The sequence below is a fragment of the Eucalyptus grandis genome, chromosome 8, assembly GCF_016545825.1.
Source record: "Eucalyptus grandis isolate ANBG69807.140 chromosome 8, ASM1654582v1, whole genome shotgun sequence".
Lineage (NCBI taxonomy): Eukaryota > Viridiplantae > Streptophyta > Magnoliopsida > Myrtales > Myrtaceae > Eucalyptus > Eucalyptus grandis.
Genome location: NC_052619.1, coordinates 71,370,541 through 71,388,160, shown reverse-complemented (window position 1 = coordinate 71,388,160; position 17,620 = coordinate 71,370,541). Strand labels below are relative to the sequence as shown.

The 17,620-nt window shown below is 38.7% G+C and overlaps 4 protein-coding genes across 4 annotated transcripts; all 4 read left to right on the top strand.

Annotated features, from left to right (window-relative positions):
• Positions 1-437: 437 nt before the first annotated feature.
• Positions 438-1,263, top strand: LOC104423624 (toll/interleukin-1 receptor-like protein). Its single transcript, XM_018863512.2, has 2 exons — positions 438-927; positions 1,028-1,263. The coding sequence occupies exons 1-2, from the start codon at positions 458-460 to the stop codon at positions 1,152-1,154; spliced, it is 597 nt and encodes a 198-aa protein (XP_018719057.2). The 5' UTR covers positions 438-457; the 3' UTR covers positions 1,155-1,263.
• Positions 1,264-9,055: 7,792 nt separating this feature from the next.
• Positions 9,056-9,520, top strand: LOC104423619 (TMV resistance protein N-like). The gene has a single exon (XM_039300320.1). It carries the CDS (start codon positions 9,056-9,058, stop codon positions 9,518-9,520), a length of 465 nt encoding a protein of 154 aa, XP_039156254.1.
• Positions 9,521-9,991: 471 nt separating this feature from the next.
• Positions 9,992-10,408, top strand: LOC120287508 (disease resistance protein CHS1-like). The gene has a single exon (XM_039300319.1). The coding sequence runs from the start codon at positions 9,992-9,994 to the stop codon at positions 10,406-10,408; it is 417 nt and encodes a 138-aa protein (XP_039156253.1).
• A 157-nt stretch (positions 10,409-10,565) lies between these two features.
• Positions 10,566-12,894, top strand: LOC104421967 (disease resistance protein TAO1). Its single transcript, XM_039300318.1, has 3 exons — positions 10,566-10,781; positions 10,993-11,106; positions 11,461-12,894. Exons 1-3 carry the CDS (start codon positions 10,566-10,568, stop codon positions 12,892-12,894), a joined length of 1,764 nt encoding a protein of 587 aa, XP_039156252.1.
• Positions 12,895-17,620: the final 4,726 nt, after the last annotated feature.

Genomic DNA, 17,620 nt, shown 5'->3' with positions numbered 1-17,620 from the left:
AATAAGATAATTAGTCAACCTATAAGCAACAGCAGACACTTATGTGCAGGGGACATTCAAGGTCACCTTTTAAGAGAAATTTTATCGCATAAACAAAAGAGTTTAAGACAAAAATAAGCTGACAGAGATTTATCTTCTTGAAATGTTCTTCTTTCGAATCAATTTCAGGTGTAAACTATAACCCATAATTCTGCAATACTTTGGAAATTTCTTCCTTTAGAATTGAGATGGGTCCACTTCTCTACTATATGATTAATAAAATATACAGACATGTTTTGGTGTGTAGTGCAAGGCCACGAAGGAGCTCGTGCATTTTTCATCTTGGTTTCTTTCTAAAATGATTTAAAACAGAAGAGATTATGAGAGAAATCATGATAATCATCACTCCACTTTCATAGTAAATGTTTTTCATGTGGAATATTATCAGGTCATTGCAAGTCCTTTGGGATTTCAGAAAATGGAGAAGCCAACGGAATCTGGTTATGAAGTATTCTTGAGTTTCGGAGGACCGGACACTCGCTGTGACATTGCCGATTACCTTTACAACAGCCTCATTCGTGCTGGAATACGGGCATATAGAGATAATGAAGAGCTTCCCATTGGGAAAGAGATTGGCCCAGAGCTTGTCCAAGCGATTAAGCAGTCAGAAATCTTGATTCCTATCTTATCCAAACAGTATGCTACCAGTGTATGGTGCCTCATGGAGTTGGTCCAGATGGTGGAGTGCAAGGAAAAGTGGGGACGAAAGATCATGCCAATTTTCTATAATGTTGCACCATCTGAGGTTCGTCACCAAATTGGAAATTACCATGAGGCCATTAATTCACACATAAATAAGCGGCAGCGGTACACTGATGAGACTATTCAAAACTGGAAGGCAGCTCTCAGCAAGGTTGGAGCGTTAAGAGGGTGGGAACTCAATGAAAGGTACTTAAATTTATTATTGTTCAGGATTTGTTTGTACCTTAGATAGTATTCTGCTCATCTTGATTTAACAGTTGCGTTCTTTTGCCATCAATACCATCAGAGGCAAAGGTGAGTTCACAGAAGAAGTTGTTCGGACACTATTGATCGAGTTAAAAAGGACAACTTGGCAGAACCTGATAACTTGGTTGAAATGGATGATCAAGTGGACCAAATCATGGAAAAGATAGGGGAACAGACCACTGGAACAAAGATTGTTGGCATCCACGGTATGGGTGGTGTCGGAAAGACAACTCTTGCCACAATCGTCTATAATAAACTGTCGGCTGATTTTGATAATTGTTGCTTCCTGTCTAACATTCGAGAGACAAAGATTGCGAGTTTGCAGAATCAGCTCATCTCTAAAGTCCTAAGAATGGATTGGCCATCCATCAATAGTATTAATGAAGGAATTATTGTGATCAAGAATAGGTTATCCTCTAAAAAGGTTTTACTTGTACTTGATGATGTCGACCAAAACACTCAACTGGAGGCTCTTGTGGGGATGGGTGAATGCTGGTTCGACAGAGGAAGTAAGGTTATTATTACTACAAGAAACGAGGAAGTTCTCAAAGATGTTGATTTGAAGCACGAACTTACTGAAATGGATTTTAGTCATTCTCTTTTATTGTTCAGCAAACATGCCTTTAGAAGAGATCATCTTCCAGTAGAATACATCTCCCTCTCAGAAAAAGCGGTGGAAATCTGTGGTTGTCTTCCTTTGGCTCTAGAGATTATAGGTTCATTTTTAGCTGGAAAAGATACAAAATTTTGGGTGAACACATTAGAAAGGTTGAAAACTATTCCCCATAAAGACGTTAAAAGTAAGTTGAGAATCAGTTTTGAGGCATTAGAACATCGAGAGAAGGAAATATTTCTTGATGTTTCTTGCTTCTTTGTTGGGTTTGATGTGAGAATTGTGACTTACATGTGAGACAACTGTAAGCTTTTCCCTGAATGTGCTCTTGAAGCCCTCAAACGGATGTCATTAATGAAGATTGTAGAAGGTAATCAGCTGTGGGTGCATGATCAGCTAAGGGACCTTGCGCGAGAGATCGTTCATGAAAGAGCTAATTTTAAACCAGAAAAGCAAAGTCGGGTGTGGGATCATGAGGAGGCAATTGATGTTCTTAACATAAAGGAGGTAACGTGTTTGCAATGTTATTCCTATTCAAAGAGACGAGTTATACGCATTGACTTTACTTATTTGCTTCTATCTAAACCAAGTTATTACTTGTGTGCTTTAGCACGATCATATGCTCATCTATAAATTATATTCTAAATTAATTTTAAATTATAAATAAAATGTATATTTGTCAAGGTTGTTCAACTCGAATGCCTTCAACGTGTTTTTTTTTTTTTTTGCTTTGGCAGGGAAGAGAGAATGTTGAAGCAATACGTCTCAAATTTGATCATCAATTTCAGGACTTCATTGGAAAGGAAGAATCTGTAAGCCTATCAAATTTAAGATTTCTTCAAGTGGATCGTGTAGACTTTGATCATCAATTTCAGGTTTCCATTGAGAAGGAAGAATTTGAAACATATTTAACATTTCTTCCAGAGGATTGTGTAGACTTTGATAATCCATTTCATGACATCAAGGTAGAATTTGTAAGCCCACCAAATTTAAGATTTCAAGTGGATCATGTAGACTTGGATGAGCACAACGTTCAGCATTTTTGTTCTACCAACTTGTGCCAAAGGAATCCAATCATGCTTCCGAATTTGAGATGGCTCTCATAGGATAACTTTCCTGTCTTTTGCCAAAGGAATCCAATCATGCTTCCGAATTTGAGATGGCTCTCATAGGATAACTTTCCTGTCTTTTTCAAATTCACTGTACAATCTCTTAAGAAGCTATTGATTCTTGATATATCAAGGAGTGAAATTACTGATGAGTGGGAGGGATGGAACGACCTCAAGGTACAGTATTGTTTTGACATGAATTTGCTCTATTGACTTTGCTGTCCTATATCTCAAAATGATTCAGAATTAATCTCCTCTTCATTACAGATGGCAAAGAATTTGAAGGTTCTAAATTTGACTGGATGCAAAAACTTGCGTAGAATTCCTGACTTTTCTACTCATGAAAATTCAGAACGATTGATTCTTCAACGGTGCACAAAACTGGTTCAAGTTGATAGATCTATTGGTAAGTTAAAGCATTTAATATCATTAGACTTGAGAGGTTGTGAGAAACTTACAATATTGCTAGACGAGATGGAGGGACTGGAAGCCTTGACAGAACTTCTTGTTGATCACACATCTATTACCAACATTCCTGAATGGAAAGGAATGGAGAAATTGGAAACTCTCAGTGCAAATTCATGTAGCTTCTTGAGTAAATGCAATTTAGCTGGTTGCTCAACATCACTGTTATATCTTGACTTGTCACATACAAGAATTAGAGAATTTTCATTTGGAAATTTTGAATCTCTCGTTGAGTTAGATCTTTCTCAGTCAAACTTACGAGAGTTACCCGACTCAATAGAGACGATGAAGAATTTGAGAATACTGAGCATCTCTAAGTGCATCTTAGAGAAACTACCTAGCACCCTTGGGATGTTGGAGAAGCTTGAAGAGATTCATGCTGTTGGGTGTACATATTTGAGTGGGGAAATTCCAAGTGAGATTGGAGAACTATCATTTCTAAGAATCTTGGGTTTATCGGGCACGAAAATTTCCAATATACCTAAGCTTCCTAAAAGTATGAACAAACTATACCTGATTGATAATGTACAAATGAGATGCCCGGATCTCTCGAACCTATTAAATTTGAGAGTTTTGTTTTTGGTATTAAAGAATCAAAGCCCTTCCCATCCAGCTGGCAGCCTCAATTGGATCGGAGGGTTAAAAAAGCTAGAGTACTTGTGGTTGAGTTGTGATAGTCTAGTCACCCTACCTTCACATTTTAATCTCCTTTCGAAGCTCAAGATGCTTCAACTCTTCATAAAAAACCTAGAATGCCTACCTAAGCTTCCTCAGAATTTGACATACTTCCATTTTGGTGGGCGTGGGTTAATGGAAAAGTCGATAAATCTTTCATATTTGGAGAAGTTATCATATTTAGATGTCAGTTTTTGTGGACAACTAATAGAGATTCAAGGCATCGAATCTTTGAAAAACCTACAAACTCTTTATCTTCAGTGTCTTCCGTTGCTGGTGAAGTTACCTGACCTGACCAGAGTGAAGAACCTCTGGGAACTTAAGATAGAACTTTGTCCTAAATTAGTTGAGGTTCGAGGTAAGCTTGAATCATTGGAGTCTCTCCATTTAATTTTTGTGAATCACTTGAACAACTGCCTGATCCATCAAGCTTTAAGTATATAAAAGAATTGAATATAAATGGTTGTCGGAAGCTAAGAGAGATTCAAGGCTTGGAAGTTTCGGAGAACTTGAGGGTCTTATGTGTGGAGAATCTTCCGTTGCTAGAGAAGTTGCCTGACCTGACCAATGCCAAGGAGCTTAAGGATATTGAATTAACGCGTTGTCCTCGTCTGGTTGAGATACGAGGTAGGCTAAAGTCAGTGGTGTCGCTTTGTATTGATGGCTGTGGGTCTTTGCAGAAGTTTTCTGATCCTTCAAGCTTCAAGAAGCTAGAGGATTTGGAAATAAAAGACTGAGAGATTGGAGGAGATTATGGAATCCGATGAGTACCGAGATTTGAAAAAAGTGCGGAGACCCTTCCGAGGAAAAAGGATCAGAGTACTGAAATCACGGAGAATACCAAATACGTGGGGGGATATTTTGTAGAGAAAAAATTACGGGTAAAGGTAGGACCCACTCTTAAGAAAGTTCTACTTTTTCTCTCTCTGTTTTTATTTTTTATTTTATTTTTTGTTTCGTTTTCTTCTCCCGTTGTCCCCCTATCTGTCTTCTCACATTCTTTCCTTCTCCTTTCCTTCATCTTCCTGCCTCATCAGCGACGACCCGAGCGAGGAGCTCGCCCAGAACCAGCAGCGACAGCGACCCCGAGAGGAGAACGAGACGCGATTCGACTGGGCGGAGATCTCCCTCCGGAGACTGCGACCCCGTCTTCCTGCCCGCCGATCTGTTCCCACCGAGGGGTTAATGGATTGTGGTCTTCCTTTTCCATTGTGGTTGCAGCTGACTGAGGCCCACGAGGGTTCTTCCTTCTGCATCTTCATTTGGTTTCCTTCATCTTCGCCTATATTCTTTTCTTCTGGTAATTTTCTCTTCGCATTTGCATGAATTGGGTCTGCGTGCGAATCTTCGATGCAATCAGTGATGGATTAGGAAAATATTTTGAACGGATTGAGTTGGTTTTTATCATTTTCAGTCATGACTAATCATACATACGCAATGAAAACAGCCTTTCGATGAACTCGCTCGGCAGCTCACTCGATTGATTTTGTTCCATCTGCATCTAATCTTTAATAGCTTTAGCCTTAACCCAGTCACATTCTATTGAAACGCATTGCAACTCCTGTGCGTCAGTTCACTTCTGCACCAATGAGGGGATTGATTTTTGCTCCTTAGGAACTAGTTCAGAACACACATGGCGAATCAGTTGTTCTTCTGAGCTTGTCAAGGTCTAGCTAAAACCGAAATATTGTCCTGGAAGGCATGGAATCTTACTATAATCGATTGGTTCTGCAATTTCTTTCTTCTTCTCTTGGTCTGTTGTGGTCCTACTTACTTCTAAAATTTTAGCTGGTGTACTTAGTGATTAAATCTTGTTGTGGAAGAAATTCATCAAGGCTTCCAGATGCCTTGCTGCAGAATTCATTTGTAGAGATTAATGTTCTCGAGACATTACCCTGAGAATGTGCTGCATTCAGTGTCGTGAATTCAATCAGACATCAGCAACCATATTCACAGAATTGTTGCTGATTTCCCATGAAAATTTCCACATTGAAGAAATGAAGAAGTAGGGGCAAGACATTGTGTCTAGCATAAACATAACACTCCCTAGTAAATGATCATGTGCAATGGTCGCAAAGGTCCTTTAGTTTTCATGACTTAAAACAGATTTCTGCAGTCGCTTCTGAGTTGATTCATAACTGCTTTCCTAGTTTCATTGTTTGAGATTTTTGGTGGGATTACCAGCAAATTTGAAATTGTTGGGTAAAAGAAAATGACTGGTTACTTGTTGTTAGTTAAACAGGTAGTAAATTACTGAAATTAATCAGAAATTTAGCAATTTCTCACTAAATTGGTAAATTACCGACTCTTCTGGAAATTTCTGGTGTCGTAAGTGAATTACTAGCACTATCAGAAATTCACTAATATTTCAATGATGTAGTATGCTCTCAACTCATTTGAAATTTTACCAGTGTCGTAAGTAAATTCACAGCACTACCTTCGAACGGAGCATACAACTCTCCGCTGTACTGCGCTCTCCAAGTGTGCTTGTTTCCCATATTAAGTATATTACCAACTCCATTGAGATTCTACTAGTGTTGATAGCAATGTACTGACATTGTAATTAATTTTTTTCCAAGTATGTATTTAAGTATCTGGGAAAAGACAGATGTCTGTTCTCTATAGGATTGAGAAGACAAATTACAACTATATATGCATTAAATTATGTGACTTCTGTAATCTGATGTGACTTGAATAGTCTATTTGTGATAATTTAAGCTTGAGGTCCAAGATTGATGAGCTACTGATATCTAAGCATCATGAGATTTCGTATGATCATTTGTGTGCAATTGACTGTTAAAACGAATGTCATACATTGCATCTATTTTATTCATTGCACAGATAATTATAGTCATTTTTATATAATGCACAGATTACCCTATCTTAGGTGAATATTGGTTTTCCTATTGACAATGATAATATGACCTTATTCACTAATTGTTACTATACTGTTGTGTTCTCGGGTTGAGTGGTGGGGAGGCCTCCTATGTTGGACGTGGAGCTTTCATATACTGAGCTTAGACTCACTCCCTCTAAAATATTAAACATATTGGTCGGGTTCAGAGTTTAGGGACATTTAGACTTAACACATCTTTTTAAGGTGGATCTTTTGTATGAGATTTTGATTATATAACGTAATAAAATATATATACACACACACACACACACGCACATTCACTTGATGTTAAATTACTTATTAATTCGATATTCAAATATATGTAAAATTCAGGTTTTGACAATTTCGACGTACTTCTAAATTCATGAAGTTCGAAGTCCTTCGTAGCTGAAGGTTAGGAAGCTGGAATCCTTGCTGTTGGAATCTCATTATTTCGTCACCCCATCTTCAGACATCATTCTTCTTTCACAGCTCAGGGAACCTGAACTGGTCCCCCGAAAGAAGCTGCAATGCCGACCTAGCCTTCCCCCAAATTTGTCGTACTTGGATATGGAATCATGGAGGGAAATAGAAACATCAAATAGGCCTTTCAAATTTGAAGGCGCTGTCAGATTTGGAAGTTGCTCATTGCCATAAAGTGAGAGAGTTCAGAGGCCTCCAAATTTTGGAGAACCTGCGTGGCTTAAAGGGTTGAAGGAGTTCAATCTATGTACAAGTTGCGGGCCTGACCAACCTGAAGAAGCTCCAGAAATTTTATCTGCGGTGATGTCCTAAAGTGGTCGAGATCCAAGGCAGACTAAAATTGTTAAGGCCACTTTGGATAGGTCCCTTTTATATCTTTGGGAAAGTTACCGGATCCATCAAGCTTCAAGAAGCTAAAATATTTTTATATACATGAGCGTGAGAACGTAGAATATTCTCTGAGTTCTGATGGTCAGTGGAGGACTTGAAGGAAGAGAGCATTCTGGTCTTGTAGAATCTGACTTGTGCGAGTTTTTTTGTTTTTCTTGAGGAATCTTTTACTCTCTTCGACCTTTTGAGTTTGGTTAATGGTAGAATTTAAACGTTGTTTGCATACCTGATTTCAGTGGTTGGCCATCAAATTAAAACTATATATTGCAAGTTCCTTATACACAAGTAATAATCAGAAAATATTAGTACAAACATTTCTTCTCTCATTTGTGTTACTACTGTATCCAAGCTGAAGCAGTTCCATCTTTGGACAAGTTGCCTGACCTGACCAACTTAGAGAAGCTCCAGAAACTTTATCTGCAGTGTTGTCCTGAAACAGTCGAGATCAAAGGCAGACTAGAATTGTTGGAGACAGTCTGGATTGGTTCCTGTAAATCTTTCAGAAAGTTACCCGATCCATCAAGCCACAAGAAGCTGAATTCTTTGCTTATACATAAGTGTGAGAAGGTAGAAGATTCTCTGGGTTGTGATGATTGGTGGAGGACTTTGAAGGCGGAGACGCAGTCTGATCTCGTGGAATCCGACTTGTCAGAGTAATTTTTTAGGATATTTTTTCTCTCTTGGACTTTTAAGTATGGTAGATGGAAGAATGTAGGCGATGGTTGCGCCTGATTTCAGGGGTTGGGCGGCATCTCAGAAGCTCTAAGTATTGCAAGCTCCTTCTACTGTTATTCTAATGTTGAATAAGAGCTGAGGCTCGAAGATTATTTTTCATATTGCTTCTGCTGTGCATCTTCTGTTCCTACCAAGGGGTGAGTAATTTTTAAAGTTTTAACGGACTCATCAACATATCAGGGACTAGTAGCTTTTGTATACGAAGAATAATAGTAAAAAATCCAAGGTAATCATCACTAATACGGTAAAAGCTGTCTCTTTTGTTGGCTTGCTCCGTCGAGGTTATCTTATCCTCCCTCGTGGCTGCCATAGAGAGGCCGCGTTTTAATCGTGTGTATATGGCCGACAAAATAACTAAATCGTGGATGCCTCGGTTGAAGTGAAGAGGAAGCTTCCTTCTTTAGTTTTTGAAGACGATGGAATATATATTAGATACACTGTTACCCAGAAAAAAGGCTGATATCAATCATTGATCTGAGCAGATCTCACATACATTTGTTTCCCATCCTGACAGAAATCTTCACAACATTGTTTTTACAGGTTTAGAGGGTGCCCCCAGGTTGGTCCTCGCACTCAGCATTGATCGTCGCTTCCATTGTTTCCATCTTTCTGTACAACCCAGTGAAGAGGTGAATACAGACAACGGGATCACCGAAGCTGTTGGTGATTCTGCTGCTGCTTGTCTACTGAGGAATCATCTCAAACGCTGGAAGTTGTGAAGCCATGTCAACATGTTACAAAGTATTCTTCAACTTTAGAGGACCCGATACACACTTGGACATTGCTGATATCCTGTATACCAATCTCATTGATGTTGGAATTCGAGCATACAGAGATAACGAAGAGCTCCGTACTGGCGAAGAGATCGGTCCAGTGCTTCTCCAAGCAATTGAGCAGTCCAAAATCTTGATACCCATCTTCTCTAAAGGCTATGCCAACAGTAAGTGGCGTCTTACGGAATTGGTACAGACGGTGAAGTGCAAGAGAGCTACGGGGCAGAAGATTGTGCCCATTTTCTTTGGTGTCAGGCCATCTGAGGTTCGAAACCAAATTGGGGATTATGGTGAGGCCTTTCTTTTGCACGTGAAGAAGAAGCAGTTTGATGAAAACACCATGCTTGGGTGTAAGGCTGCTCTCAATGAGATAGGAGCCTTAAAAGGGATGGGATTTCCAAAGCAATCCGAATAGGTCTTGCTCTTCATCATGGTCTATAATCTGTTTTTCTCCAGAGATGAATATTCTTTCTGTTTTTTGGTTAGTTTTTTTGCTTCTTAATCTAACATCTTAGTTCTTTTGCCTTTACTGCTATCAGAGGTAAAGGTGAGTTCGTAAAAGAAGTTGTCAACAGGGTTTTGATTAAGTTAAAAAGGCCTACTTAGTCGTATCTGATTGCTTGGTTGAAATGGACAATCATGTAGGTGAAATAATGAGAACGTGTTTGCTGACACTGGTGAAACTATGATTGTTGGAATCCACGGCATGGGTGGTGTTGGGAAGATGACACTTGCCAAAATCGTCTACAACCAACTCTCCCATCATTTTAAGGGTTGTTGCTTCCTTTCTATCATACGAGAAACTGCTGAGTAGAAGGGTATTGAGTATTTGCAGAATCAGCTCATCCCTATACTCCTTTGAAGGAAATGGCTAGACATTGATAATATGGATGAAGGGACTATGATAATTGAGAAGAGGTTATTCTGTAAAAGAGTTCTACTTCTACTTGATGATGTTGACAAAAGGATTCAACTGGATGCTCTCCTGGGGAAGCGAAAATGTTTTGGCAAAGGAAGCAAGCTTATCATTACCACCAGAAACAATGATGTTCTTCATGAGCCGAAAGTTGATTGGACTTATGAACTTCCCTGCGTGGATTTTGACCATTCTCTGCAACTTTTCAGCAGACATGCATTTAGAAGAGATTATCCTTTGGAGGAATTCCTCCCTTACTCCATAAAAGCCGTGAACATTAGTGGCGGTCTACCTCTGACTCTGGAGGTTATGGGTTCACTTTTATCTGGAAAAAGCAAAGCACAATGGGATATCACATTAAAGAAGCTGGAAACAGTTCTTCATTAGGACTTACCCAAAAAAAAAAAAAAAAAAAACAGTTCTTCATTAGGACATAAAAAAGAAGTTGAAGATCAGTTTTGAGGCATCAGATGATAGACAAAAGAGCATATTCCTTGATATTGCCTGTTTCTTCATTGGTTTTGATAAAAGAATTGTGATCCATATGTGGGAAAGTTGGGAGCTTTTTCCTGAAGAAGCCATTGAAGTCCTCCAGAAGATGTCTTTAATAAAGATTAAAGAAGACAACTGTATTTGGATGCGTGATCAACTAAGAGACCTTGGACATGAAATCATTCATCAAGAGTGTGCTATGAGATCAGAGAAGCAAAGCAGAGTATGGAATCATGATGATGTGTTTGATCTTCTTATGAGGACAAAGGTGAGTATACAAAGTCATTCATTCTCAAGAGCGTTCTATTTAACTAGTCACCAATTAAAAGAATTTCTTGTGTATTATTTCTTTTCCACTCACAGTACCGACATATCTCCTAAAGTAATATATAATTTCGAGGAAAGATAGCACCCCAAATGAATATAATTTTCCAAACAAGAACTATTTGCTTTCTAACTGCTATTTCCCTTTTTGCCAGGGATTAGAAAATGTTGAAGCAATTTGTCTCAAGTTTGAAAGTAATTGTGAATACAACATTACATATGAAGTATTTGCCAGTCTATCAAACCTAAGGTTCTTGCAAGTGGATCGCGTAAACTTCAATGAGACAAGCACAAACCTTCATTGTTTTGCTCAAGTCAGTTCTTTTCAGTGTGGTTGCCACTTGAATGTTCTTCCAGCCAGTTTTTTCCGGAGGAGTCCATACATATTTTTGATGTTGAGATAGCTTTCATGGAATAACTTTCCTGCAACTTTTGATCTGACCACTCTTTCCCTGACAAAGCTAGTGATTCTTGATCTATCATGGAGTAAAATTACAAAAAAATGGAGTAGATGAGCCACATCAAGGTAGAAGCGTAGGAAGTGTTTCAAAATAAGTTCAATATCTTTTTTTTAATCTTCTATCTCGTTAATGGGATTTAAATTTTGTTGTTCTCCCTTACAGATGGCAAAGAACTTAAAGGTTCTAAATCTGACTGGATGCAGAAAGTTAAATAGAACGCCTGACTTCTCATCTCATGTATTTTCAGAGAGATTAATTCTTGAAAGATGTCGGAAGTTGGTCCATATTGATAGATCTATTGGTCAGCTAAAGGAGTTAGTTTTCTTAAACTTAAAGTTCTGCACTAAACTCAGCAAGCTGCCAGATGAGCTTGCTAAACTAGAAGCTTTAACAGAAATTCTTGTGGATGGCACATCAATAAAAGAAATTCCCGAATGGAAAGTAATGAAGAAACTGGAAATTCTTAGTGCTCGTAATTGTAAATATTTGACTGATTGTAGTTCAGTTGGCTGCTTAGCATCATTATTGAAGCTTTCGTTTGTAGAAACTAAGATTACTCAACTTTCAGAGTCCATTGGGAACTTGCAATCACTGGTTGAGTTGGATCTATCCCACTCACAGGTTCAAATGCTACCTTCTTCGTTAGGAAATATGAAGAATTTGAAAGTACTGAGAATACGCTGCAGTACCTTGAGAAAACTACCCAGTGCCATAGGACTATTGGATAAGCTTGAAGAGTTAGATGCTGACTGCCGTGGATGTTTGGAATGGGAAATGCCGAGCAATATCGGGAGATTAAAATTTCTAAGAGTCTTGAGACTGACATACACTCGAGTTTCAGGATTGCCCAAGCTTCCTGAAAGTCTGACCAGTCTTTACTTTGGCACTTGGTCAATGAAGACATTCCCAGATCTCTCAAACCTATCGAACTTAAGAGATTTGAGTTTGGTTTTGTGGAGTTCAAGGATGGACCATTCTGAACTTGAGAAAACTTCTGGTCCTTGGTGGATCGGAAGTTTACACAAACTAGAGTCTATATGGCCGGAATCTCCTTACCTGACCACCCTATCTTCAGACCTTGTCCTCCTTTCTGAACTCAAGGAACTTGAGCTCAGGTGTGAGTACATGAAATACCTTCCGAGGATTCCCGCAAGTTTGTCGAGCTTAGTTATAAAAGGTTGTTGGGAAATGAAGACATTGATAGACCTTTCAAACTTGAGGGCACTAGCGGATTTGGAAGTTACATGTTGTGAAATAACAGAGATTCAAGGTCTTGAAGGCTTGGAGAAGCTGAGATCATTGAAGTTCTTTAGAGTTACATCACTGGAAAAATTGCCCGACCTCACTACCTTAAACAACCTCACGAAACTTAAACTGTATAATTGTCCTAAACTGGTTGAGATTCAAGGCAGACTAGAATCATTGGAGATGCTTCATATTGAGTTCTGCAGAGATCTGGAAAAGCTACCGGCTCCATCAAGCTTCAAGAAGCTAAAATATTTGAGGATACATGAGTGTGAGAAGGTAAAAGATTTGCTGGGATCTAATGATTGGAGGACTTTGAAGGAAGTCACTAAGTCTGAGCCAGAGAAGTAAATAGGTGGAGCCAAGGAATCAGAGTTGGCAGGTAAAGAGACAGTTTTTTTACCAATTGGAATTAACCAGCAAATTGATCTGTAAAGAGTGTAATGATTACTGCTTTAGATTTCATGATGAATCAATCAGTTTTCAAATCTCTGTTCTTCATTCTCCATTCTGACTATGGTCAATTCTGGTGCCTTTAGAAATTGAGAAGCAATTTAATTCACAGAAAGCATGATCCTGTCCCTTGTTTTCATGGTTGTCTGTTGGTTGTCTAAATCTCGATGAAGATAGTTACTATTGCTTATTATGTGATGGAAACTCTACTTGTCACGAGTCCTTCATTTCTTGTATAACATATTTGCCCATGTGAAAAGACTACCAATATCATTATGGCAGCCTCACAGTTCAAATATTAGGATATGTTCATTGGTGTACAAAGAAAGGGGAAAGTAAAGGCTTAGAATTAGATATGTCTAAGATTAATTTGGTTAGAGAGGATGATAAAAAGAACTTTCAAGGGGTCATCTAAACTAGCGACCTTGAGAAAAAAAAAAAATGTTCCCTCTAAAAGAGATGCAACTTTGTGTGGATGATATCGAAAGTGTCAAAAGAAATTCCGACAAAGTGTTTGAATTTTCTAAGGAGTGAGTTAATGCAAGCTGTGAACTGGGGGCTAAGGCTTCCTGGGGATGGGAGAGTCTATTAAATGGGTATAAACATTACTGAGGACATTGATTACCCGTCGGAAGGGAGACAAGTGAATGACGGCTTAAAGGCTCAGACATTGATTGAGAAAAGTTGATTCTGCATGAGAGATGGTATTCAGGAAGAAGGATCTGAAAGCAATATTCTATATGGAGTTGCCGATCAGTGTGGAAGGGAAAAAATGAATCATTTTTTGGCCCATGCATTGAAGAGAGGAAGCAACTGTGAAGCCAGTGTATCATTGACCTAAACAAACGAGACATGCAGAGCAGTCAACATTTTGGCTAGTTGTCCTTTTTTTTTTTCACAAAAAAGAAAAAAAGAAAAAAAGATATGCGAAGTTATACAGGCGTTGCGGAGGTCATGTGACCTCGATGTCACCTTGCCTGGCATCGAGACGCCTTAATGGCCCTCACTTGGGCCGCACTGACCGTCGAGCTGCTGTCTTTGCCTGAGCCGCTGTGTGTTGAGGTCGATGGTCAATCAACCCAAATCCAGCCCTTTGGCGGCGGCTGCAGAGGTCACACAATCTCAGTGTCGCCTTGCATGGCACCACACATCCTCGACGGTTGCCAAGGTAAACTTTAAATTAGTTACATTGGAATTATTTGATTTCATTTGGCTAATGAGATTTAGTTATAGCCGGACATAGTCTCTTCTGAGTTAGTACACAGTGATTCAAGAAGATGAAATTAAGAACAGAAATGGAGAGATGAGATAACAGCCGAGTTGGGGAACTTTAGCCCATGAGAGAGACAAGAAAGCCATTGATTTCATTCACTTTATTCGAACTTCAGCACACCAATTTCTGCTTTTCCATCAGTTGCAAGTCAACCATCATACTATTATTTCTTTCCTATTCTCTCATGAATGAATGTTAGTGTCTCTACTATTACCTGAGCTAATTAATGGTAAATTGTCTGCTGATTTGTGAGTTTATATGGATAGCAAAGCCGAATGTTGGCTATCAATAATCCCTTGATTTCTGCCTTTTGCGAAATTCCTTATGATGAACCCGAACTCCTTTGGGAACTAGAAATGGTATCTAACCTGCAGATTTTGAGTCGTTTGACGGAATTTTCAGTCAAATGTTGTTCTCTTGACATAATTTGTCTGTTGAACATATGGATAACATCAAAGAAGGGAGGTTATGAAGATAACTGTGAAGTAGATTTGCACTCCCTTTCTATGGCCTAGTAAGTTCATTAATCAAGCTGCTGGGACATTTTTTGCAGCAAATTGCACTTAAGAATACCCTCTTTTGACCTGCAATTATAGGTTCAATTGCATAAAATGAAGAAGAATGCAGAGGAGGCAATCTTTGAGCACTGCTTTTTGATTAGAAAGTTGTGAAGCCTTCACCAAAATTTAAGATGGACCAAGTAATACGTATTCCTTCTTTTTAAACTCTTGGCCTCTGTCTTAAGTAGTGTCTTATGTCTTTGTTACTTCTGCTTCAGAATCCAACTTTGTAATTAGCGACAATGTTTTTGCAGAACTCCACTTCCTTTTCCACTTCCTTGTCACTTGAAATCAAAGGAGTCATCATTGGGTAATAAGTCATTTTTTATAATCAAATTTACTTAGTAGTACATCAACACAGATATAAGCCAAACAATAAACAGACTACTAATGTTGCTCCACTTTTCTTTGTTTTCTTATTTCATTGGCCATTTGAGCATTACTCAGAATAGCGTTTGCATCTTTTTAGTGAATATTACTGTATTTCCATTTATATAACAAACTAATACGGGCAGTCTGGATAGTAAATCTGAGCAGTTGAAATGGCTCATCTTTCCAGAGAAAATAGTTACATATCATTTATATCAGTTTCTTTTTACCCCTTTCACTGTTGTGAGGCCCGTAAAGGAAGAGGGTGCTGTGCTTTACTAATTGCTCGCACAAAATGCTGAGAAACAATATGCTTTTGTCAAAGAGGTTCTCTATACCAGAATAGATCTCTGCATTGGCATCTGATAGAAATTGGCCTCATCATCACTGCGTCTATGTATTTAACATTTTCAGGTGCAGTATGAATTTCTTGGGGTAAGTCTTGGTGACAGAAATGTACCAAAAAGAAAGAGCAGATAATTATGATGATGCATCATGACCATCGACTATGTAATTTCAGATATTGATGTGCTATTGTTGCACCTTACTATTCAGGAAATGGGGAAGTCAATAGGATATGATTAAGAAGCATTCTTAAGCTTTAGAGATCCAGATATGCTCTGGCAAAATTGATTTCCTGTATACCAACATAAAAGATGCTGGAATTCGAGTATGTAGAGATGATGAAGGGCTTCGCGGAGAAGGCGTGGAGCTTCTTCAAGCGGTGGAGCAGTTAAAAATCCTTGATACCCATCTTCTCTAAAGGATATGCTGCCAGTGAATGGTGCTTTAGCAAATTGGTGCAGATTACAGAGTGCAGGAACAGGAGGACGCAAAATTATGTCCATTTTCTAAGAAGTTGGACCATGAGGGGTATGATATCAAACTGGGCTCTACAACAAAGCTTTGATTCTCATGAAAACAAGAAGCGGCTTGATCACAAGACTCTCCACACTTGGAGGGCTGCTTTCATTGGGGTTGGAGCAATAAAGGGTGGGACTTCCAAAACAATCCGAAAAGATAACTAAATTCATTCCTTATGACTTGTTTGTTTCCTGTAATTAACTTTGTTTAACTCATTTCAGCATCTTGGTTCTTTTGCATTGAATGCTATCAGAGGGAAGGTGAGTTCCGAAAGGAAGTTATCAGGAAGGTTTTGATGGAGTTTTTTTTTTTTGGTTGCTTTTTTGGTTGAAGGTTTTGATGGAGTTGAAAAAGGCCTACTTGGTAGTATCAGATTTCTTGGTTGCAGTGGATAGTTATGTAAATGAAGTCAAGAGGATGATGGGCGCTCACACGAATGAAACAGGCATGATCGGAATTTATGGAATCAGTGGTGTTGGAAAGACGACACTTGCCATAATTGTCTACAATAAATTTTGAGATGGTTTTAATCGCTGTTGCTTCCTTGCTGACATTCGAGAAACGTCAAAGTAAAAAAGTGTAGAGTATTTGCAGAATCAACTCATCTCTAGTATCCTCCAAAGGAAATGGTCCGAAATTAATAATATTGATGAAGGGATAAATACAATCAAGGAGAGGTAATCCTCCAGAAGAGTTCTACGTCCTGATGATGTCGACTTAAGAATACACTCAGACGCTCTTGTGGCAAGGCATGATTGGTTTTACCACAAGAAACGTGGGAGTACTCAGTCCGACTATAGTTGATTGCACTTATGAACTTACTTGCATGGATTTTGATCATTCCCTCCAACTTTTCAGCAGACACACCTTTGGAAGAGATTATCCATCAGAGGGGTACATCCTTGTTTCTATACAAGCGGTGAATATTTCCGATGGTCTTCCTCTAGCACTTGCGATTGTAGGTTCATTCTTGTCAGGGAAAACCATAACAAAGCTGAATAACATATTGACGAGGTTGGAAAAATTTCGTCATGAGGATGTTAAAAAGAAGTTGATGATCAGTATTGAGGCATTAGATTCTTGACAGAAAACATATTCTTAGATATTGCTTGATTATTCATTGCGTTTGATAAAAGAATTGTGTGTCACATGTGGGAGTGCTGTAATCTTTTCTCTGAAGAAGCTGTTCAAGTTTTCCAGCAGATGACTCTAATAAAAATTAGAGAAGACTCTCGACTGTGGATGCGTGATTGGTTAAGAGACCTTGGGAGAGGTACCGTTCGTGAAGCAAATGATATGAAACTCGAGAAGCAAAGTAGGAGAGGGAATTACGAGGAGGCACTTGAAGTTCAGATGAGTTACAGAAAGATAAGTCATGAATATGTTTGTTTTTATTATTGCACCTCAGTCCAAGTTGGGCTATTTCTCATATACGAACATCAAAATCATCAGTAAAATCTCGAAAAAAATAGAAATGTAGACCTTGAATAAATATAGAAGGAAGCCAGGTCAGTATTAACTACTCTTTTATTTTTCTGCTGAGGGGATAGCGAAACGT